Raw genomic sequence first — 24085 nt, 5'->3', positions numbered from 1 at the left:
AATGGACTCCCAAATGGGGAGTCCATTACATCTGATAGGTGGGTGTTATCTATCATCCAGTTCGGATATAGGATAGAATTCAATGTTATCCCTCCTTCGAGCCCGATCCGCTTCACACCTTCTTCATTGGTGCTACGCAATGAGGTCTCCCAGCTACTTCTCAAGGGAGCGATTCGACAATTGTCCTGCTTGGAAGGATTGCATGGATTCTATTCCAGATATTTTACGGTCCCGAAAAGGGACGGTGGTCTTCGTCCGATCCTGGACTTAAGAACTCTTAATAAGTACATTAAACCAAGGAAGTTCCGGATGACCACTTTGCAAAATATCCTTCCGTTATTGAAAAGAGAGGATTGGTTCGTGTCACTGGATTTAAAGGATGCTTATTTTCATATTTCCATCCATCCTTCACCCAGACGCTTTCTACATTTTACTGTCGGATCCGACCTGTTCGAGTTTAACATCCTACCTTTTGGCTTGGCAACAGCCCCTCGAGTCTTTACGAAGTGTATGGTGCTGGTATACGCACACTTGAGGACATGGGGAATACAGATATATCCATACTTAGACAACTGGCTGATCGTCTCACAATCTGAGCAAGCTCTCCTGTCTGATATACAAATGACCTGCGCTCTACTCAATGCTCTTGGTCTCTGCATTAACCGCGACAAGTCATCCCTTATTCCCACGCAGGTCATCCATTTCATCAGGGCACGACTCAATTCGATGCAGGAAAAAGCCTCCCACCGGAACGTCAGAATGCCTTATGCAGCCATATTCATCAGATTCGGCTACACGGAACGGTCCCAGCCTTATCCATTCAGACTACTGGGGCATATGGCTGCTGCAATTGCCATTGTCCCATATGCCAGACTATGTATGCGACCCATACAACTGTGTTTCAGCGCTGCTTTTCAACTGCAACAAGATCCTGCCACCAAGCCGATTCGGATTCCATCTGCAATCTTTCACACTTTAATGTGGTGTACCATCACAGACAACCTGTCGATCGGCGCCCCGTTTCGACCACCTCGGCCAACGACAACTCTGTACACCGACGCGTCCCTCCTTGGATGGGGTGCGGCATGTTCGGGACTTCAGGTCCAAGGTACTTGGAACTGACGAGAGGCGAGGAAACATCAACTTTCTGGAACTTCTGGCGATTTTCAATGCCCTTAAGGCTTTTGAGACTGTGTTATGCCATCAAGTTGTCCAAATTGCATCAGACAACATAGCGGCAGTTTTCTACATCGACAAGCAGGGGGGCACAAAATCCCCAGCCTTAGCACGCCTATCGATGGACATTTGGGATTGGTACATACCAAGGAACATCGTGCTTATGGCAGTTCATCTGGCTGGAACCGACAACGTCGAAGCAGATACATTAAGCAGACAGATGTCAACAATCCACAAATGGGAGTTGGACAAACAAATTTGCGAGAAACTCTTCCACTTGTGGGGTTATCCGGACATGGACCTGTTCACCACTCGAGAGAACAGCCTGTGTACCCTATACTGCTCCAGAGTGGGCGTCGGGCTGGGATCGATGGGGGACGCTCTTATGGTCCCTTGGAGCAACATGACTTTTTATGTGTTTCCCCTGATCCCACTCCTGACAAGAGTGGTTGCGAAAATAGCCCAGGACAATGCCATGGGAATACTAGTGACTCCGTGGTGGCCGAGACAACCATGGTTTGCCACTCTTTTGCTGCTGTCCAGAAGAACATTCCTTCATCTACCAACTCTTCCTCATGTGTTAACACAACAAGGAGGAGCAATCCGTCATCCGGATATACTCTCTCTGAAGCTGACGGCATGGCGGATCACCTGATTCACGCCACTGAGTCGGTACCGGGGACACCTCACCCTAGGGGTGACCTTACTCAACAGACAGTATATGCGGCCCCGACTTAGGATTCGACAGCAACTGCCACGGTACCGATGCCTACGGACAGAGAAATTCAGGCGATTCTCAAATCTGCATTGAGACCGTCCACTCGTTGTTCCTATTCGGCTAAATGGAGAAGATTCTCCTCTTTTGCAGAGTGCCATTCCTTTTCCCCTGGAACGGCTTCAGTCACCAATATTTTACAATTTCTCTTGCATTTGCATCATGAGGGACTTAAACCATCATCCTTCAAAGTTTATGCTGCCGCTATATCCCATTATCGTGGCACTATCCACGGATTATCAGTCTTCCCTCAGCCGCTGGTTTGGCGTTTCAGTAAGGGACTACAAAATTTACATCCGTCTATTCACCCTGCCATGCCAACGTGGAGTCTTTCCGCAGTGCTCCAAGCGCTTACCAAACCACCGTTCGAGCCTTTAGCAACTGTGGGCTAACGCCTGGTGTCATGGAAAACTGCCTTTCTCGTAGCAGCTACATCAGCACGGAGAGCTAGCAAAATTTGTGCTCTCCGCATGGACCCACCATTTCTGAACTTCCATAAGGAAAAAGTCGTCCTTCAGATGGATTTCCCCTTTTTACCCAAGGTGGCCACACCATTCCACCTGAATCAGGATATCGTTCTGCCAGCATTCTTTCCATCGCCGTTGACCCTGACAGAACGTGCTCTACACACACTTGATGTTCGCCGTTGCTTGACCTTTTACAGATCCCGCACTGAATCTTTTCGTACTACTAATAGACTTTTTGTTAAATACTCCAAGCGTGAAAAGGGATCACCGATATCATCTCAGAGACTCTCTAATTGGATCGTCCAGACTATTGTCCTGGCTTATCAGCTATCGAAAATAGACTTATCTGTCTTTCCAAGTGGCCACTCTACACGAGCAGTAGCGACCTCGTCCGCTTTTGCCGCAGGGGTTTCGGTGCAAGACATCTGCAGAGCTGCGATCTGGGCTGGTCCATGTACTTTCGCCAAGCACTATCGGCTTGATGTACGTGCCAGACAAGACTGCTCTTTTGGTAGAGCTGTTCTCTCATCCGTTCTTCGCTGACAACACCTCCCTCCTCCGACTGTGGCAAGCTTGCGAATCACCCATATGTGTGATGCACAGAGGCCACGATGAAGAAAAGCAGGTTGCTTACCTGTAACTGATGTTCGAGTGGCCATCTGTGTATTCACACAACCCACCTGCCGGCCCCACTCGGTGTTGGTGAGTGGATCTCGTTTTTCTTGGTACTGTACTATAAATTGCATCGGTACCGTTGGGTTATATCGCTGACTAGATATTGTTCTCGGTACCGTACTATAATTCACATTGGTACCGTTCGGATATAATTGTGTTTTTCTCATTACTTTTATTCTTAACCTCTAGAGGGCGAACATGCGGTCTTCAAGACTGAGTAAAATGGTGGACACTCCGCTCTATTTATACCACGAAGGGGGAGGGGAGCGGCGTTTTCCTGCCAAAAACCATTGGTTTTCTAATCTTCCGGCCTAGGCACTGTGCAGGCACAGCAACCCATATGTGTGAATGCACAGATGGCCACTCGAAGAACATCAGTTACAGGTAAGCAACCTGCTTTTCTGTGAGGAGCCTGGATCCCATTCAGTCTTTATTAACTCATCGTCCCTTTGCAGAAGTTTCACCTTGTGGAAATGCCGAGGCAGCTTTCCGCTCCCAGTGCGAGGGCCCGGCAAGAGGCTCTGCACTCTGTCCCTCCCGGGGGGTCCTGGCCAGGACTGTGCGGAGAAAGTGGAGGGGGACATTTTCTCCTCTCCCACAATGCTCAGGCCTGGGACATCCGTGAAGCTGACAGGGGGGAGGTTTGGGGCAGAGCACAGGAATTCTCTGCCCCAGGACCTGGCGAGGGCCGCCAAGCTGGATGGTGCGAAGAGTGGGCTTGAGAGATTCACGAGGGAGGGGGCCATTGGCGGCTGCTGGCCTTGCTGGCCACGGGCTGCCTCCTTCACCACAGGAGGGAGCCGGCTTGCCCACGTGCGTGCGGAGCGCTGGCAGAGCTGGACTTGGGCCTGCTGTGGCACAGCTTTTCCTAGGCTCCTCTCCAGCAGTAGTTTGCCCCCTTCCCACGTCTGCAGCCATGCCCCCTCCGACGGCCGCTTGACCCTCTTCCACGGCTGTTTCCTGCTGCTCTGCTTGAGCATCTCTGGCCCAGCCCCCGACAGGCCGGAGCGGACGCCACAGCCTTGTTTGCACAGATGCACAACGATGTGCTGCTGTTTGGGCAGGCAGTGAGGTAGCAGAACTAAGAACGGCCACGAGCGAGAAATGAGACGGCGCATGAACAGACTCCAGACGCCAGGCCACGCCTTTATTTCGACAGCATGCCCAGCTGCAAGAGCGGGGGGGTTTATTCTCATCATTCAATGTGAATGGCATTGTACATGGATCCAATGCGGGGAGCAGAGCACTGGTGTCTCTCTTCGGCCACAGGGCTTTAGGTACGTTGGCTCCATTTTTGGCTACACAACACTTCCCTCCGCAGGGGGACACATGGCATGAGACATGACTTGGTCCGTACTGTGTATTTACAAACATGGCAGTTCACCGTTCCAAAGCACAGTTGCGCGGGCCCAGTGCGCCCCAGGCGGGGCTGAGCCCATGCTCCTCGCTGCCGAGCCGCCCCGGCCAGGGGAGGGGTGGCCAAGGAGCCTCCCCGGCAAAGCCAGCGGCTGCCCGTCCCCAGAGGGCTGGCGTCTCTCTGGGGTGGCTGCTGGGCCTCTCTGGAAGGCGTGCTGGAGGGACAGGCAGGCTTTTGGCCGCCTTCCACTCAAGCAAGTCGTGGTCGCAGCAAGGGAGGAGGAGGGCCAGATCCTCAGTGCGGCCTGGAGGCAAGCCGGGGGCGCAGCTGACGTCCTTTGCGGCCACGCTGGGAGGAACGAGGGGCCTGCGCAGAGCCGCCCGTGCCGCAGACTGCAGGCTCCGGCACCTCACTGCTCGGCCTGTGGCGATGGGCTGTAGGCAGCACGGCCTCTCCGCCACGGGCACAGGGAGCCCAGCCTCCCTCGCCGTCACTCGCCTGCTCCCCTGAGGGCGCCCGGAATGTCCAGTGTTCCATCACCCACTCCCGGCGCCGCGAGGGGGCCAGCGAGGCAATTGAGGCTGCCCTCAGGGAAATGCACTCCGCTGCCCACCGCCAGCAAGGGCGAGGCTGCTCCAGGACCGCCGGGAGCAGCCACCCGGTCAAGACATTCGCGTGCTTGCTTCTGGAGCACCTGGACATCCGTGGGGAGTGTCCCCGCAGCCTCCACCTCTGTGCTGCCTCCTCGGACGAGGGCAGTCCTGCTGATACTCAGACGGGCACGGTCTGTGCGAGCACAAGCCCACTGTGCACCTCCACCGGCTCCGAGAGGTGGGCAGTGGTGTCTTTTTCCGAGGGCTCCCGTGTCAGCGTGTTTGGCGGTGCTGGTGGTCCTGGGCCTCAGCTCCAGTGGGAATTCTGCAGCTCCTCTCGGAGCCACGTGGGAAGCGGCTGGCCAACCTTGTTCAGCAGCTTGGAGAGCTCCATGTTGTAGTCACGGTAGAAGTCTGCCAGGAACATGCGGGACTGCAACAGTGCAAAGAGACAGACGGTTTCAGCAGAAGGAGCAGCAGCTCTTTCCCCTCTTAATTGTAATGCTGAGCTTTGTCACACGTGGCACGAAGAGGATCCCCACTCGGCTACTCACGGAGGGGTCCATGTCTTCGTATTTTCTTCCTTTACTTTTCCCCAGGCACTTGGTCTTCCCTCCTTCCAGCACTTGGCACCAAAACCCCTTTGCTTCGTCAAACCTGAAAAAGTGTGTTGGTTGCACAGAGCACAAAGTGGGCTCGGGAGGCATCGTGCAATGGCTTCCCGGGACAATTCTGCCGTTCTGCCAGGGCATGCAGGCGGGCCTTTGAGCTGCTATTTTGCCCCCTTTCCAGAAAAAATAAATACATGTCATCTTTCTGGGGAAAGTGCTTGAAGCTTGGGTAAACGACGTATATTACTCTGCTAGGGTTTGGTCCTGCCGTTTAACTTTTGGGTTTCATGGTGGTGCAGCCTGTCTTACAGGCACTTGCATTTCAAAATGATATAAAGTTCTCAGAAGTGCCTCCCTGGCTGAACACAGACTTGGACGTTGGCTCCCTATGAATCATGTTGGGGAGAGTCTTGAGAACGTGTCCCCGCAGCACACGCTGCCTCAGCAGGCCCTGCGGGGTGGGATCGGCTGGCCTTCCCTCTTCTCCTCACGGGCCCAGCTTGGCTGGGGGCTTTGCTGGGGACGGTGTTTCAGCGAGCGGCAAGCTCTTTCCTGCGCAGAGGCAAGCAGGGCAGGCCGCGCTGGTTTCCGCTCCAGCGAACTACGATGTCTGGGGTCAGGCCCCTTCCACCTGAACCAGCCCTAAATGAGGGAACCCCCCGGCACACAGGCACCGCTTACTTGAGCGCTTGCGTATAATTGAACAGTGGCGTGATGCCCAGGAACTTCTGAATGTTCTCCATGATGGAAACGGGGCTGTCCCGGAGTTCCTGCCCATCCACAACCAGAACCTGCGAGGAAAGCGAGAGCCGCTTGACACAGCCGACGAGCAGCCCAGGCCCTCGCTTGGAGAGAGCAGCTCGACGGCAGCCCGCCTCTCCTGCCTCCCCCACCACAAACGATCCACAGCACCTGCCCGGGGGGGAAGTACATCAGCCACCTCTCCAGGTGGACGGCGTAGCGGCCGGGCTTCAGGCAACGGCTCTGCAGGTCGTGCAGCTCTGGGGGCGCTCCGGGCCCGGCAGAGATGATCTGGTGGAAGGTGTAGTTGAGCGCCACGGGGTCACTGTGGGCACGCTGGTGCTGCAGGCAGGCCGGGGGCAGAGGGGAAGGGCGGGTCAGGCGCCCGCTCTTCCGCGCTTGCCCAGCAGTGGGCTGGGCCAGCCCGCACCCCCCGCCATTCCGCCGGCCGAGCGCCCAGCAAGGTGCCACCGACGCAGCAAGGGCTACCTGATACCAGGAGTGGGCTCGGTCCGCCGGGTTCGTCAGGATGGCGATGATCTTGGCCCGTGGAAGGAGGGCTGCGGTTCGCCTGGGGACCGCCTCCGCGTCGAAGTAGTTGGCACTCTTCTCAAACATGAAGTCTGTGCTGGCGTTGGAGGGGATGGGGAAGAACTCCATGTACCTGTCAGGTGCGGAAAAGCGAGATGGCGTGCACGGCGATGCTTTGGCTGGACAGCGGAGCCCCAGCACCTGCTCTGCTGCAGGGCCGGAGGCCAGGGTGGCCCTCAAAAGAAGTGCCCCCCCCCCGCACAGTGCCTCAGCCCCAAGCACGCGGGCAGAACACGAGCCTCACCAGTCGATTCCTTTGTGGTAATTGGGGCCATTAAAGAACTGGATCTCCTCATAGGTGGAAGGGCTCAGGAAATTGCTGGTAACCGCGGGGTGCATGGACAGGAAGAAGTGCATGGCCGTGGTGCCTGCCAGAGCAGAGTGAAAGCAGTGGGGTCATTTATTTATTTCTTTAGAGGACCTCTATGCCGCCCCATTCGCTGAAGCTTCGGGGCGGCTCACAATCATAAATAAATAACATAATATAAAACAATATAATTTAGCAGTATAACAGTAAAATTTAAGTCGCCCTGGCCAAAGAATAAAATAAATATTAACAGTTAAAATAACGTTTGAATAAAAAGGTCTTTGCCTGGTGCCGAAAAACAAATAACGACGGCGCCAGGCGGACCTCTCTGGGGAGCGCATTCCATAGATTGGGCGCCACGGCAGAGAAAGCCCTCCTCCGAGTACTCACCCTCCTAATTTCCTTCACGGAGGGTTCCCGGAGAAGGGCCTCTCCCGCTGATCTCAAGGGGCGGGCGGGCATATATGGACGTAAGCACTCCTTCAGGTAACCGGGACCCAAGCCGTTAAGGGCTTTATAGGTCATAACCTACAGCTTGAATTGGGCCCAGACTTCAATGGGAAGCCAGTGAAGCCTGATGGAGAACTGGAGTCATGTGAACATAACGCCCAGTCCCCGTCAGCAGCCTAGCAGCTCTATTTTGAACCAATTGAAGTATCCGGACCATCTTCAAGGGCAGCCCCACGTAGAGCACGTTACAGAAGTCAAGTTGGGAAGTCACCAACGTGTGTGTCACTGTCGCCAGGCAGTTGTAAAGGAGGGTTGGAGCAACCGGGCCATTTCAGAGCACAGAGAACCACCTGTGTCGGGCCTGGGCCAGGGTTGCCTCCTTTTCATCTGCTGAACCCAGAGGGGGCCAAAGTCCGCCCCTGTGTCCGTCACCCTGGCGCGCCCCACCGGGGAGACCAGCGAAGGGGAGCAGCTCAGCCAGCAGAAGGCTTCTGGCAGAATCACGTCGCAGTGGAAACAAGGGGAGGAGACGTGGGCACCACTCGGATGCACGGCTCAGCAGGAGCATCGTTTGGAACCGGAGCGTAGCCGGGCCTTTTCCAATGGATGCAGGCCTGGACGCGGTGGGGGGGCTGGGGAGCGCCGCCCGGAGGCCAAGCTCTCACCAGGCGAAGGATCAAAGCGGAGGCAGCCCTCCTCTCCAGGAGGAGCCACCCCGTGAGCAGAAGAGAGGGGGGTCTCTCCAACGGGGACGGGGCGGAGAAACTGGGCGGCAGCAGTAGCTGCAGGCAACACTGACAGAGCATCTTTCACGCACACTGCACAGAAAGAAGGCAACAGCCGACCACTTTTGCATCTCCTTATCTTTAAAAGCTTATGATGGAACAATCCAGAATGAAACAAGAGACAGTGATGGAAGATGGAGCCCAAGGTGGAAAGCGTCCAACGAACGACTGGGAAAGCAAAGGACAAATGGCGGCGTTAGTGACGCAGGCCAATCGGAGCCTCAGGTCTAGGTGCTGGCATGGCCCCGGGTGCAAGGGAAGCCTGACGCTGCACAGCACCGGCAGCTGGAGCGTGCGGCACTCCAAGCATGAGCCAAGGCAAGCTGGAAGCCAGCGAGGCAAGAGGTGGAACAGCCAGCACTGCAGGGCAGTGTGAGCAAACGAATGGGATCGGACTGGACTGGACTGGGACACTGTCATTCAGGCAAGCACAAAATGCCTGAATGGAAATGCCAAACTCAGAAGAAACGGAGCGGCTCTAATACTGAGGCAAGATGCAGCACAGGCAGGAAGGGGTTACAACATAGACTCTGACCAAACTGTATTGAACAGAACATGTGAAACACCTGTCAAACTAACCATTATTCAAGCCTACAATCCAAGAGCAGATACTAAAGAAGAAGAAATTTATTTATTTAAAACTTGTATGTGCCGTCCCCTCTTGCCTCGGCATCTCCGGACGGCTTACAACAAATTGAACAATTTTATGCAGGTGTCCAGGAAGGAAGAGCTAACACGCCGAGACAAAACATGCTGATAATCCGAGGTGACTGGAATGCAAAAGCAGGAGACAAGACAGAATTAAATGTTGTAGAAGAATTTGGCCTAGGGGTAAGCAGCAAAGCAGGTGAATGACACCCAGAATTCGGCAGAGTTAGCAGTCTGTTAACTGCAAATGCGTGCTTCAAGCACCCACTTGGCCAACTGTACACTTGAACGTCATGATGGGGCAGGCGGCCCTGCTGCTGCTCGCCGTTCTGGCCGGATGCTTCCTCTGTGACCGGAGGCGGCCTGCCTGCCTGCACCAGCTGCTGAGGGGCTTGGGCAGGAGGAGGCCTTGCGCCCGCCCTGCTTGACGGATCCTGCGGGCAGTGGGTTTGCCGCCATGCCTATGGAGAGCGGGAGCAGAGGGACCTTTGCTCTGACCTAGCACGGCCTTTCTCATGTTCTTACGACCAGTGCAGCAATCAAAGAGATTGGAAGTGGGAGAGGGAGAAGCCATATTCTCACTGCCAGAACAAGATTAGACTGAGAGTAGATTGCAGTGCTGACCCTGAACTGTCAAAAGTGAGAGCACAGCTGAAAATGACCACTAACAGAAGCACAGTGCCAAAATATAACCTACCTTAAATAACATTACAAAGGGTTTTAAAATCCACATTTAAAAAAGATTTGCACTGCTGACTGACTATGCAACAGAAGAACTGTGGACTGTTAAGACAGAAGAGGGAGAAACAGAATCGTCCCCCAGAGGCAAAAGGGCCAGGCAAAGGTGTATTTTGCTCCCCATCTATTCAATCTGTACACACAACAGGAAAGCTGGATTAGGATCAGAGTAAGGAGCAAACATGGGCGAAAGACATGCCAGTAATTCAAGATGTGCAGACGATACCATCTTGCTGGCAGAAAGCAGCAGTGACTGGAAATGATTCCTGATGCAAGTGAAAGAAGAAAGTGCAAAAGCAGGGCTGCAGCTGAAGAGCAAGAAAACAAACATCACAACTACCAAAGAATTCCAGAACTTCACTGTCAACAGTGGAGAAACTGAAATGGAGAAAGATTTTACATACCTTGGCTCAGTCATCAGTTCAAAGGAAGAATGCAGCCCAGAAATTTAAAGAAGACTGAGCCTTGGAAAGACAGCAATGAAAGAACTAGAAAAGATCATGAAGTGGAGGCCAAGGCCAAGCTTATCCAAGCGACTGTATTCCTTTCACGGATGGGTGTGAAAGCTGGACAGTGAAGAAAACTGGCAGGAAGGAAGCTGATGGATTCAAAACACGGAGCTGGAGCAGAGCTTTGCGAGGACCCGGACTGGCAGAAAGACGGGCGCTCTGGTCCTGGAGCATATCTGAGAGTTCCCTGGAAGCAACAGTGATACAACTGGGGCTGTCATGGTTTGGGCGGATCATAAGAAGACAAGACTGACTCACTGGAGAAGCTGGTCCTGCCAGGGAAAGTCAAAGGCAGGAGAAGAAAAGGAAGGTCAAGTAGGAGGTGGATTTTCTCCCTAAAGGCCTCGAATTTAGAGCAGCGAAACGAGCAGGCCATTTTGGAGGGCCTTCAACTGCAGAGTCTCCTGCAGTTGGAAACAACAGATGGCACAGAACAGCAGCAAATGAGCCTTTAAGGTCACCATTGCACCTTTCATGCATTTTCTTTTGCAAGCACAACGGTTTCTGTTGCACATTTTATCTCTGCCTGGAGGGCTTAGAAATCATTATTAGATGGAACAGATTTCCCAGGGAAATTCAAAATCATGTGCACCTGTTTCTGGTGGTTAACAACAGAGAATCGCCTCCCCAGACCAACTGCCTTTTCTCAGAAAGATCGAGATCAGATCCTTCCCAACCTAAAGGAATGCTAACAAAGCAAGGGCAGGAGCCCGGGATGGAACTCCACCTTCCAATATTATGCATTGAAATCTATAACTGTGTGTGACAGGTATTGGTAGTGAGTGTGAAGCATTACCAGTTTTTTGCGGACCAACAATGAGGAACTTGGGCAGTCGGTCACAAGTCTTCTCTTTGGACCAGATGTCCTTATGCCGCTTGTCATCACAAGGGTTCTGTATTAGACAATAAGTCAACCGTTAGACTGCGGGGAACGCGTTACATCACACGCATCAGACTGGAACTCAGAAGGGCGTCCGTGTCACCGGCCATGGAGTGTGAAGAAAGCATTTTTCTAGACTGCCCATGCTGCTGCTGATGGTGGTGGGCCGTGCAGGGTCCTTGGGATGGGCCGTTTAACTTCAGCTACTTCCTTTTTAATAAAAAAAATCTTGCTTTTTATTGGTAGAAGTGGTAAGTATGTCAGAATGGGCAACGGTATTTCATTTTTCTAAACTGTCATTAAAAGCACACATAGTACAAGCTCAGCGTGTAAACAAACGAGGCAGAGCAGTGGCTGGGTCCTGGCAGAGTTAACCCGGAGCAGGTCTGCCTCAACAGCCGGGGACACCGTGCCCCATGCTGAGAGGCCCCCGGAGACCAGCTGCCCCGCATGCTTGAGCCCAGCACCACGGAGCGCGGGCAGGCAGTACTGGCAATGTGCTGAGCAGGCGGTGGCTGGCAGGAAGGGGCTTCTGGGCTGTGGGGGAGAGCCGGACAGAATGCTGGCCCAGCTCAGCTGCGGAGAAGCAGGCCAGCTCCACCCTCGGGACGGAAGAGAAATCCTGCTTCCCTCGCACAATCTGCGATGTGACCACGCGGGCAAGACTGTGTCTGGTGCGGGTGGCCTTACCTGAGGAAGGATGGTGTCCGGCTGCAAGCAGTGCAGGGCGGAGTGGGGGGCAACAAAAAGACCGGGAGACTGAGCAGAGCAACCAGGACTGTTCAGCACCGAAAAGGCCGAAAAGGGGGGGGGGGGGGCAGAGCGGCAGAGGCGCTTGAGAGAGTGCGTGGGGAGGGGCAAGCAGAGCGGGAGGCCCTTTTCTTCCTCTCCCGTAACGCTCGGGCCCAGGCTCCACCCAGGAAACTGACTGGGGGAGGCAGAGGAAGCCCTACACACTGTGAGTCTGCCATTGTGGGAAATGGCGATGCTCTAAAAAGGGACCGGAGGGACTCCCGAGGGAGGCGGCTCTCCGTGGCTACTAGCCCTGCTGGCCACGGGCACACGCCAGTTGCGAAGGGCAGGGGAGGTCTTGCACCCCGCCCACCCGAGGGATCCCGTGGGCAGCTCATCCGGCAAGCCGTGCAGGGCATGATCCAGCACGGCTGTTCATGTGCTCTACTGCATGGGTCCTCAAACTACGGCCCGGGGGCTGGATCCAGCCTGCCATGCCCATTTGGACCTGCCCCGCGTTGCACCCGCCGCTGCCCACCTCGCCCCGCGCGCAGGGAGGCAGTGGTTTGCTCACCCGGAGAAAGCGCTCTCCAAGCGAGCAAGCCGCTGCCTCGTGCGCCCGCCTCGCCTGCCCTCGCCGCATGCGTGCCTCAGTGCGCACGCCCACACACGCTGCCTCCGCGCACACCGCTGGCACCACCTTTCTGGCCCACGCCCGGCACCGGCAGCTTTCAACTGGCCCCTGGTTAAAGAGTTTGAGGACCCCTGTTCTGCTGTACCCTGAAATTCTCAGAAAGGCTGGATTCTGTGCAAAGGAGCCGCTGCTCCCAGCCTCCCGCTACAGGCAACTTCGGGACTGCCCTGCCGCCTCGGGCCAGGCCTCCGCATGCTCCTGACCCGCGAATCTCGGACGCAGCTGCGGGGATGCGGGCCGGCCTCCCTTCTGCACCTGTGGAGCCGGGCTCCCTCTGCCCAGTCTCCTGCTTCTGTGGCACTGTGGGCTGGCCAGCGGGACCGCCCTGGACCTGCCACGGGGAGCTCGAAACTTGCCTTCTCACCTGCCACAGAGGGTTCTTCTCCTGGGAGAATATTTCAAAGTACTTCTTGGCCAGCTGGATGGGCGGCAGCGTCTGGAGGCGGAGGTTGGTCCAGCACTGCACGAACTTGACCAGGCTTTCGAATGTGTAGAGCCCCAGCCGGTCGTTCCCGTAGTTAGACAAGTGCGTCATGAAGATGCTGATCTGGACAAGGAAGGAGAGGGAGCGGCTAGTGCCCATGGGGCAGTGCCACTCAGCGAGGCCGCCGATGACACGCCAGCCTGCCTGGGGCAGGAAACTGGGAGGACCCTTCTCTCCAGAACCCCGGCTCCAAAGCTGACGTGGTCCTGCTTCTTGGATGTATTCTCGGGAAATGTGCCCGTCTTTCCTGCCCTGCCATTTACTGTGCGTTGTAGTTATTTCTGCCTTTCTATCGAAAACAATTGCGAACAGACAAATCCCCGAAAGGACTGTGCTGCATTCCACCCACATGCATTAAGCGTTTCAGGAGGAATCCCCAACTTGCGCCACAGTCCCTGCAGCCGGCCGGAAAGAACTTGGAAGCGACAGCCCTGACATCGGGGCTCTTGCACTCCTCTGAGATCCCGTGCATCTCCTTCCTCAGATGACGGAGGATCCTTCTGCAGGGCCTGGGCGTGTGCTGCTGAGCTCCCCAGTGGCCACGTCCAGAGGCGCTCGCTGGCCTGCAGTCCGGCATCTGACACGGGCTGCCAGGAGGCCTGGAGGGCCTGAAGGACGAGCCGGCCAAGGGGAAGGCCTCGCACAGTCCACGCAGCTGCAGCCACCGGCCTTGGCTCCGGCCTAACCGACTGCGCAGCCGAGGTGGCCCGCGGTGCAGTTCGCTGGCGCTTGCTCAGGACTGCCGCCGTTCCCGTTGCACAGCACTCCAACGGAGTCCAGGGCGGGAGAGGAGAGCTGTTGGACGCAGAGGGGCCACCGAGCGTGGCGCTTGCCACGCACCCCCAACTGTCCCCCGTACTGCTTTTGCCCAGGCCTGCGACAGCCCAGCCTTTCTATGTGCTCTGCTTTTTCTGGGGGTTTGCTCCTTTGCTCCAGTGTGAGCTAAACCTGAGGCACCGATCCAGAGGGAGACGCAGCGGCGGCTTAGGTGGGTAAAAAGTGGAGCTGCAAGAGGAAGAGGCCTGCTGCAAACAGCAGTTGCTCTGGGGGGCAATGAGCCTGAGCCGCCTTCAGCTGCCTTCCTGGCCCCCCACTGCCTTCTCTCTCTCAAGTCTGCCTGGACAATGAAGAGCTGCAGCGCAAAACCAGCGGCAGAAGCCCCAGAGGATACACCGGAACTCAGGAAAGCCCCGATGTTTAGGCGCAGCCCAGCTGGAGCAGGACACCTTCCACGCAGTTTCCTGCCAGGAGGCTCCGATGGAGGCAAGCAAAGGTCCCACAGTGGGGCCTCCCGGCCGCGCGTCTTTGCTGGCGGAGATCAGGCAGCTCCTCAAGGGCAGGGAGGCTGGGGCCACCCGAGGGCTTGGCCCAGCTGCCCTCGGGAAGTGTGCGGGGGGGTGCCGGCGGGGGCGCGGAGCAGCGCAGCGGCACTCACCGGGTTGAGAAGCACTGTCAGGAACAGCTCGCCGCCACGAATGCTCTTATCGAGCTCCTTGGAGCCGCCAGGGTACTCGTTGTAGAAGATGGTGTGAGTGAAGAGTCCGCAGGTCTGCCGGGGCAACACCTGGGGGAGCCAGAGGAAGAGGCGAGGCTGCAGGTGGCTGCGGGCCCCATGGCGAGGCCTCCCCGGTGGGGAGCAGCAGGAGGGGAAGCAGGGCGGGGGCCGCCCTGCAAGGGGCGCCCAGTGCCACGGGGACCGGAGGGGTCTGCGGCCAGGGAATGACGAGGATGGGGGAGAAGGGAAGGCCCTGCAGGCACAGGATGGGTGGGCTCCGTGAGGGGCTTTGGGAGAGCTGGCGGGGGAGGCCCAGGCAGGGCGTTCACGGGCTGCTCCTCAGTTGGAGACTTGATGGCACAGAACAACAGACGTTCTCAGGTTTTTCAGGCCCGTGCAGGTGCACGCATTCGTAGGGCCACAGCATAAACACATGGCTGCATCTAAAACAACACAGCATCCAGGTACACGATGCGCCCTGGAAGTGCCCTGAAACACCACTCCCCAAAGCCCCGCTCGGGACGCGCTGGCATGCCGCTGCCCAGCCCTCCTCCGCTCGGGCAGTTGCCTCCCTCGGCAGAGAACCCAGCTGGGCTCCCATGCGGCAGGAGCGTGCAGAACCTCTCCCTGTCCAGCCTGTTAATTTATGTAGTTGGACTACTTCTCTAGCATGAGGCATTTCGGACGAGGCAACTGAACAAGTGCGCAAGCCTGGGGAGGGGAGGGGGGCCGCTGCACACGACGCGTGGATGTCTCAGCAGGCAGGATGAAGCCCGAGAGGGGGCCGCTCGCCACGCCACCCCCAACCCTGCTGCAACAAAACCAGATTTCATGCTCACTTAATTGGAAAGCTTCCCCTTTCAAACCCCACAAACTGGTCTGAATGACGGCTACGGGGGGCTGTCTTTCTGCCAAGCAGGCGTCTTTTAAGGGTGTCAGGAAAGACGAGCAAATGCTCGGCACATGGGGGGGGGAGGACTCGTGGGGGTCACGCAGAGAACAGGGCTGTCTCATCTCACCATGATCCCATTATGGATGAACCCTCGGCGATACCGGGCAGGCCGAAGGTGGGGATACTCCTCCGTGCTGGTCACCTGAATGCCCCAGACCGCCTTCCATGCTTCATAGAGCTGGGTGTGGACAGGGTAGACACCTGAGTGGTGGGGAGCCACTGCGTAGCCCAAGTCTGTGGGAATCCCGTGTTCCTATGAGCAAATCACAGAGTTTTGCATCTCCTTCTGGCGAGAACCCTGCCGAATGAATCTGGCCACTTGGTCGTGGGGCGGGGCAGAATCCAAGCACACGGAGTGAAGGGGCGGGAGTGAAGGGGAGTGGTGGCAGGAAGGCCCAATCAGTTTGAAGGAGGGTGCCTTCGGGCTAGATTTGCAAATGGCTGGCAGTTTGTGGAAGGGGCAAGGCCCTCCGGGGTCCGTGCACGGGAGGCGCAAGGTGGTGAGCAGCCTCTCCAGGCCCCCCCATGTCTCATGGGCCAAGCATCCAGCCCCTCCCCCAGCACATTCTCAGTGAGTTGCTCCTTACCAAAGCAAACTGCTTGTTGAGTTTCATCTGCTCAGCCAGCACAGTCACGTTGTGGAAGAGATGCGGCTGCATGTGACTCCACATGTGGGGGAACCACCAGAACTCCTTCCTGTGCTTCAGAAGCATGTCGTCACCCTCATCCTCCTCGTCTGTACCTGGGAGGAACACGGGAAGCAAAAGAGAAAGACGGAAGTGAGGAGGGAGGCACCCTCGGTCTGTGAAGACACCTGGGGCCCCGCTAGGCACGGAGGTCCCCCTGCCCCCCACACTGTCCTACTCCAGGGTGGGTGGCTCTCCCTGCCCCGCGAACACCCAGGGACTGCCCAAGAGCCATCAGGAGCCATCCACTTCCTGGGCCGGACCACCTGAGTAATACTCCTCCACAGCAGAGGTGAGGAGTCCCAGAGGGCCTCAGCCATTGGAGAAGAAAGGAATGTGGCAGGAAGCAAAGTGAATCGCTTCTTATCCCTCGCACCAGCAGGGTATCCCTATGATTCCCATTAAAAAGCAACTGCTGCACTTGCTACCTGTGTGAATGGAGTCCATCTAGTTTGGCCGGATGTGGCCGATCGCGCAGGAGCGGAGAGCAAAGGGAACTTACCTGTGTGGTAGAACTTGCCAGAGAATCCCAGGCTGAACGTGAAATTGGGGACCAGCGTCCTCAGCTTGTTCTGCGTGTTCAAGAGCGCCTGTCCGTGGGGGGGAGAGAGAGGCTGTCAGGTTCCCTCAGCTTTGATTTCTACACGGAGGCGCTTAGAGCCCACCGTTTTGATCTGGAATCGTGCTGAAAACACACACGGCAATGGTGAAGTTGCCCGTGGTGACTGCTGGCAGGGCAGCACGCACTGCCTGAACGTGGGGGCCGGGAACATGAGCAGCCCACTGCGTATCAATGTTTACTGAAAATGGGCAGAATCCCTGTTTGCAGCATGAAAATTATCGTTCCACACTTCTAAAGAAGGTTCATCCACATTGTCAAATATTGTGACAAAGAAATTGTAGTAAAAAGCTGAACTGTTGAAAGAAAGGGTTAACACACTATTTTAAAGGCTAGAAGGCAATACTTTCGAAATGTAAAGCTGGGGTTACACAAAGTGAAAAGTACTGCATGAGAAGGCAAAACTCCCTGGAGAAGACAGTCATGCTGGGGAAAGTTGATGGCAGAAGAGGACAGACTTTGGAAAGGAAGCCATGGAGCCGAGTACATCGGCCCTGGAGTGGGTATGCTGATCCAGAGGGTCACCCTAAGCTGGAAATAACTTGATGGCTCGGATTGGTGAACGCCACCAATTCCAGACTAAAAGCTCATGCTGCATCTTTTCTGTTTGGACTCTTCGAACTACATGAATGGGCCAAATACCGTATGTCTCCCCAGGCACAGCAGCACACCCGGCTGCTTTATTTGGCTCAGCATATGTACAAGCCATGTGCCAGCACGAGGAATACAACACTCCTGGCTTCCATAGCAAGGAAGGACGGGCGGCCAAAGGCCTCTGGAGTGCGGCTGAAGGAGGACTGCCTGGCCACGGCCAGGACAGCCCAGGAGGGCCCCCTCTGCTGCCCCTGCACTCCCCGGAAGGAGTGAAGTCCTGGCACCTGCACTAGGCATGTTTCTCACAGCTGGGGCACATGCAAAGGAACACAGCTATTGAAACCAAGAGCATGCATCACTCTCACTCACTCTTGTTCTCTCACTCGTTCTCTCTCTCTCTCTCACACAGAGGGGGGGGGAGAGAGAGAGAGAGAGAGAGAGAGAGCGAGCACGAACACGAAAGGAAGCAGACCTTTAAGTTTCATTTGCTTCCCTGTCAGTTTTGTAGCCTAATTGTCCATGCGACAGGCGTGCAGGTCTGAAAGAGGAGAGATATTTGAAAAAAAGAGATGGACTGGACAGGGGTCCTCCAGAGCCCTTACAAAAATCAGGGAAGAGGGGGAGGAGCAGAGGGGCTGCTGCCTTGGGGCGTGCCTGGGCCCCTGAGCCTGATGGGGTGGCACCAGTGGGGCAGGCACCCTCCACTCCATTCTTCCGCCACAGTCCTTCACCGGGTGGACGTTCCTGTACGTTAGAGCTATTGAGGCCAATGCGAGTATGGCCACTGAAGAGAAGCTGAGCAAGAGGTCGAAGGAGAAACCCAGGAAGGCTGGAAGCCTCCCCACAAACTCTTTCAGGGGAGATGGGAGGGGAGGGGACGATTGCTAGTTGGAAAGCAAGAGAAGCCATGGTGGGAAGGTGGTGCCAGGAAGCTGGGCGCGCGAGTGATGCATCTCAGAGTTGCTGCTGCCCGGCCAGTGTCCCGACAGCCCTTCCTCTTCCCCGGCACACGTGTCTCTGGGGATGCGATGCATGCAGGCAAAGACAGGCCTGCCCTGACCGGCGTCTCTCCAGGGCAAGAGCCACACTCACTTCCTCTCCCACTTCTGCATCCTCTCAAGGCGCACCAAACTGGGCAGACGCCAGGGCTGGGCGGGGGACCGGAGGCGGGTGGACGACCCTGCGGGGTCTCGCTCATATGAGGAGAACCCCAAGCGGTGCAACCACATACACACCCAGGGTCGAGCGGGGGCAAGTCGCTGCGGCACACTGGCCACCCTCCCAGCACAGCGTGTGGTAGTGCAGGCCATCTCAGAGATGGCTTGTCTGGCACGGAATGCATGCTACTTGCCTTTCTGGGTTTTTTCCTGGCAAAGGTAGTGCTTTTTTACCTGTGTATTTACCTGTGCAGGTATGGTACACCTGAGCATTACCTGCTGGCTTGCAGCTTTCTATGAACCCCACAAGCTTCTTTCCCAACTCCTTAATAACAGATCCCAACATTGTATAAAATCACTTGGTATAAGCAAATTATGAATGCATGTTAGATACATTTACATAGTTTGCAAAATGAGCCAAGTTGCAGCCCAACACACAACACTAGCAAGAGGTGCCCTTTCCTGCACCATTTTCCTCCAACCATCGCAAGCAGGATTGCCGGCACCCAGATGGGCTTGGTGTTGGGCTCTAACCTCTTCCAGGTTAAACATCAGGAAAACACACCAGCTGGTGTGTTTCCCCTGAGAAATTCTCCTTCCCTTTTTCCTCTGGGAAGTCAACAAGCAGCCCATGAAATTATCTCTTGTGCTAAAACTAGGAAAACTGATTAGTCTCCAGAGTCCAGCAGACAAAGAGCCTTTTGGAAAGGGTGAATCTGAGAGCTACCTGCTTTGCCAGAAATTCCACTTCATGAATCCCAGATTATTGCTCATTTCACTCACCAGGCAAAACCTATTTTAGAATGAACTGGTTAGCGTTTGCTTCTGCTTTGGCTACAGGAGACGCCTGTCTTTTCTGCTCATGAAAATAATAGTCCACAATGTGAAGCTCTGGTTCTGGCCTTGGAAGTCCCGATGAGCTGGCTTGCAGGAAGGAAGCCGTGCAAATGTTGCGTCAAATAAAGGAACCTATGAACAACGGCTGCCTGCTACAATTTCCTGGCAAAAACAATTTTAACCGCTTGCCTGGCTTCGAGGAGGACTGCCCTGGCGATTTTGGTTCGGGTTCTACTTATAAGCACCGGATTACAGCTGGGATGCTGAAGGCCAGGAGTGCAGCCAGGGCCCTAGGCCGGCCTCGAACAGCCTTAAAAAGGGATGCGCGGCTGCAGATTTCTGCTTCTCCTGCTGCATCCCTCGTGGGGCTGCTTGACACAGCAGGTTCATCTCACGTGGCAGGGACCCACAAACGGGGCTTAGGGCCAGCCGCTGCTCATGGTTGCTCCCATATCCCTCTGAGCGTGTAGAGAGCTTGGGAAAGGTGTGGCTGTCTGGGAAAGAGGAAAGCGGAGGCACGACTGGGACACTGCCATTCCTTCTCCAAGACTGTCCGCCCAGTTCGCGGGGCTTGCCAGAGGACTCTGTGGGAAGGAGGGGTCTTCCCGTTTGGCACAGGGCCCTCTCCTGTCTTCTCCCACCCCAGCACCTGAAGTGAAGCACTGCTGACCCCACCCTTCCCCAAATTCTCTGCGATATGCCAAGAATTTGGGGACAGGGATCCCTGCCCTGAGCCTCCACGGCCAGGAGGGCCACCCTGTAGCATCACCTGGCCATCAGAGTGGTGGCCGGGGCAGGTGGAGATGGTCTCTGGGTGGGGGAGGCACCCGTGAGGAGGCACTCCAGCCTCAGACCCTGAGGGCCAGTGCAGGCCAGTGAAGTGCTCAATGGAAGCCAATCAGACCAAGTCTCCTCTCTGCACTTCGTGCCCGCAAGCCAGCCTGAGCCTGCCCCACATGGTGTCTGGCTGCAGCGGCTGCCTCTCCCCCGACGGGGGGCAGCAAATCCGACAGTAGCCGCACTGCAGGGGGCTTGCCCATGGGGTCCAGTCTCACAGGCATCAGCCCTCGGGCCATGACGGACGAGCCCCAGAGCGCCCTCTGCCCCATTCACCATCGTGCTGAGAAGGGAAGAGCCACGTGCAGCCCGATCCCGCACAGCTCCCTGCAAATACTGCGGAGTGCGGCCCCAGCAGCTCTGCTGCGGTGGAACTGGAGTGGTGCTGAGATGTCCCACGGGGTGCAGTGGCTCAGTGCTGGGCTGTGAACGTGGGCAAGCGAGACTGGCCTCCGTGCCAGCGCACGGGGCTGCCGGGAACTCACTGTGGGCACCAGAAGCAGCGGCCGTGCAGATGCCCCCCCACCCCGTTTGCCCTGGCTGCGGACCCACATCTTGCCATCCTGGCATCCCTCCCGAGCACAGCTTGCCACTGGCATGGAAATGCAGCACAGTGGGATGCCAGGACCCTTGCTCTCGTCACACAGCTGCCGGTCATCGGGGGCAAGCACAGACCTTTTAAAAAGAAGGGCCTTTGTGCTTGGCTTCTCATGGTGCTTCCAGAGCGCAGAGGAGAGACCATGCCCAGACCAACGGAAGGGCAGAGCAGGGCTGACTTGGGGCTGCCCTTCCACGTGGCGGCAAGTGAAGGGGGTCAGCAGTGCTTCGATCCCCAGCAGCAGGCTGCCCCCAGGGCCGGACGCTTCCTCACAAGCCCCCAACCTGCCCCGCCCCACATTACCTCCACGTCAGACACCTTCATGCGTGTGCCTTCTTTGCCCACAAAGATGTCGTCGACGTCCACAAGGATGTAGCGGTCCAGGGACAGGCAGAGGCGCTTGCCGGTCAGGTATGCAATCGCGTCAACAAAGATGAGCTTGTGCAGCCAGAAGCTGAGGTTGTTGCCGAAAAGGACCCGCTGGATGCCGTCGTGCAGGCCGAGGTCCTGCACCACCGTGGCGTGCAGTGCTCTGTGGGTGGTCAGGTGCGGGATGGACTCGGCGGATTTCGTGCTGGCCAGCAACACCGGCTCGTAGGTGGTGTGGTTGGACTGGAACACGGTCCAGTCGTCCCCAGGCAACGGGCCCTGCTCCACCTCGTTCGCCTGGGTCACGTAGAGCAGCGGGGCGCTGGGGTTGATATGATAGTCCCGCAGGCCCAGGTTGGAGTGCAGGAACAGGGGGAAGCCCTTGAGCTGCGCGCTCAGCAGGCTGTTCTCGTTGGCCTTGAAGAACCCAATGATCCCCACGCCGTACTCCACGCAGTACTTGTCCAGCAGGTCCCTGTTCCAGGTATCCAGGTTCACGTACTTAAGGACATTCTCGTAGATAATAAGGGCGTAGCGGCCATGGTCTTTGTCGGTCAGGGTGGGCATGTCTCCCTTTCCTGGGGCAATCTCCGTCCGATATTTGAACCGGCTAGACTCCAAGATCGCCACTATCTCCTGGCCCAGCTGGGAATAGATGCTTTCCACGAAGACCAGCACCACGGGGTCTGTGCGCGAGTTGTCCACCGATTTGGTGACCCGCCAGCTGGCCTGGGGCTGGACGAGGGCCCGGTGCTGGCTGCTGCAGTCGCCGAAGGGCAAGGGGGGCGGCTCCTTGATTTTGGGGCTGTTGGTGACGTAGTAGGCCAGGAAGCACATGGAGACCAGGCTGAAGGCGATGAGCAGCAGGATCAGCCTGTGGAGCTCCAGCTGCCGCACGTGCCTCACCACCTTCCACAGCTGAATCATGGTGAGGCGGGGGGTCGGCCCTTCCTCAATCCCGGCACCGACTGAGCCACCTCCGGTGCCTCCGCCGCCACCACTGGAAGAGCCAGTGGCAGCTCACAGGGCAGGCATGCAGGCTGCAGAGAGGGCTGGCGCAAACGGCTGCGGGACTCGGCGCCCAGCGATCTGCCATTTATCTCAGGTGACCATGGCCTTCAAGTCCCATCGCTTCTGGTGCGCTGCCTCTCCTCCGCCTCTCTACTGGCTCAGACGAGCCCCGGGAAGGAGGCGGGCCACGTGCCGCTCGGGGTATCTTGGCTCCGCTGCGGAGGGCGGGTGCTGGGGAGCGAAAGCAGAGGCCTGCTGATGAGTTGCCTCAGAAAGCTGGCTGGTTTGGCAGCCACATCACGGACTCTCTCAACTGGCAACCTGGAGGCGAGAAAGAAGCCGCTTGTTAAAGGCATCATCCGCGGCACTGTGCAGGGGCGGCCCAGTCCGTCAGAGTCGCGTCTGAGGCGGTGGAGCCTGGGGGGGCAACAGCGGACCGGCCCCAGGTCGCCCCGAGAAGTGCTCTGGACAGCCACGCTCTTCTCCAGACGACTGCTCCCCCAACCCCGCTGCCCGCTTCCTGCTCCCCTTCGACGGATGGCGTCCCGCGATCACGGAGCCCACTCTGCCCGCACCAGGCTGCCCCAGCAGGCCTGATGCTTCATCCCTTTGGACGGCCCCCCATTCATCTTCCCACTCCCACATGCCTCATGGCTCCCTTGAGCACACTCAGCCTTCCTCCTCATCCCTCAGGAGCCACACGCTGGCTACACAGCACCGTAACTCGGGCCCTGAGCCCATTAGCACCCACGGGGTGACCGCTGCTGAGCATTCACCTCTGCCCTGGATCTTTAAGGTGGGCTTGGAGCAGACCAGTTCTTGGCAGCTGATATAGTATTAGACTCTGCAGGGTCCCATGCTGAGTAAGACAGGGTGAATTAACAGGTCCTGACCCAGGGAGGTAATAGAGTTCCCACACTGATTTGCAGTTCTTTAATATTCAGAGATGTTCTCCAGTTTATGATGCCCAGCACGGTCTGCCCCTGCTCGGTCTCATGAGAAGCGGAAGCAAGGTCTTCTGAAATGGCATCATTCTCAGTGCGAATTTCACTGCACAGTTAGAAAATGCATGATTTGATCTGATTGGACACAGGGAAAGGGTCCTTTAAAAATTCCATTTGACAGAATGTTATTAGGAGATAATCTGTCTCCGATGTTATTGAAGTGTGCCACTGGGAGAGTTTTTGTTGGAAAACATTAGGCACATGGAGAAAGAATACCAACAGAAATAAAAAAGGGAAAGAAATGTAGGTCAATATTTTTCCAGAAGTGTCCAATGACTACAGACTTCACACCCCAATTTGCAAGGATGCCTAGAGCATAAAATCTTAGCTGAGATGAAAGGAAACCTGACAGAGTGCTCAGGACCGTGGAAAAAGCCATCTTCATATGGCCACAGGCAGAAGCAAGCCACTTGTTTGAAGTTAATAGTGCTGTTAATAGTGCTGTTTTGAAGCAGAAACCAGCCCTTATCAAGAAATAAACCCTCTTACAGCCACATCATCTTTCCTTATTCTAACATGGCAGGATGAAGCATAGCAATCTTAAACAGGCTTGCAAACAGACTAAAGCAGGGGTCCTCAAGCTTCTTCAGCGGGGGGCCAGCTGAAAGGCGGTGGTGACCAGCCCGGTCCAGTGAGGCGGGGGTGCCTGGGGGCAGGGGCCGGTGAGGCAGTGTCAGGCGTGCACGGCGGCGGCTCGCTCGCTCAGAGATCTC

General features: G+C 56.5%; 1 protein-coding gene across 1 annotated transcript; it reads right to left on the bottom strand.

Annotated features, from left to right (window-relative positions):
- Positions 1-4239: 4239 nt before the first annotated feature.
- Positions 4240-22678, bottom strand: NDST2 (N-deacetylase and N-sulfotransferase 2). The gene is made up of 13 exons (XM_044420154.1): positions 21292-22678; positions 16849-16936; positions 16248-16402; positions 15728-15913; positions 14649-14777; positions 13094-13276; positions 11220-11316; positions 7231-7354; positions 6885-7059; positions 6567-6737; positions 6336-6445; positions 5598-5700; positions 4240-5476 (listed from the first exon to the last, which is right to left on the bottom strand). The coding sequence occupies exons 1-13, from the start codon at positions 22282-22284 to the stop codon at positions 5351-5353; spliced, it is 2640 nt and encodes an 879-aa protein (XP_044276089.1). The 5' UTR covers positions 22285-22678; the 3' UTR covers positions 4240-5350.
- Between the last annotated feature and the right edge of the window lie 1407 nt (positions 22679-24085).

This window comes from Varanus komodoensis, unplaced genomic scaffold (genome assembly GCF_004798865.1).
Source record: "Varanus komodoensis strain SLA01 unplaced genomic scaffold, ASM479886v1 scaffold11, whole genome shotgun sequence".
Taxonomy (NCBI): domain Eukaryota; kingdom Metazoa; phylum Chordata; class Lepidosauria; order Squamata; family Varanidae; genus Varanus; species Varanus komodoensis.
This window is presented reverse-complemented; position numbering and strand designations above follow the sequence as displayed.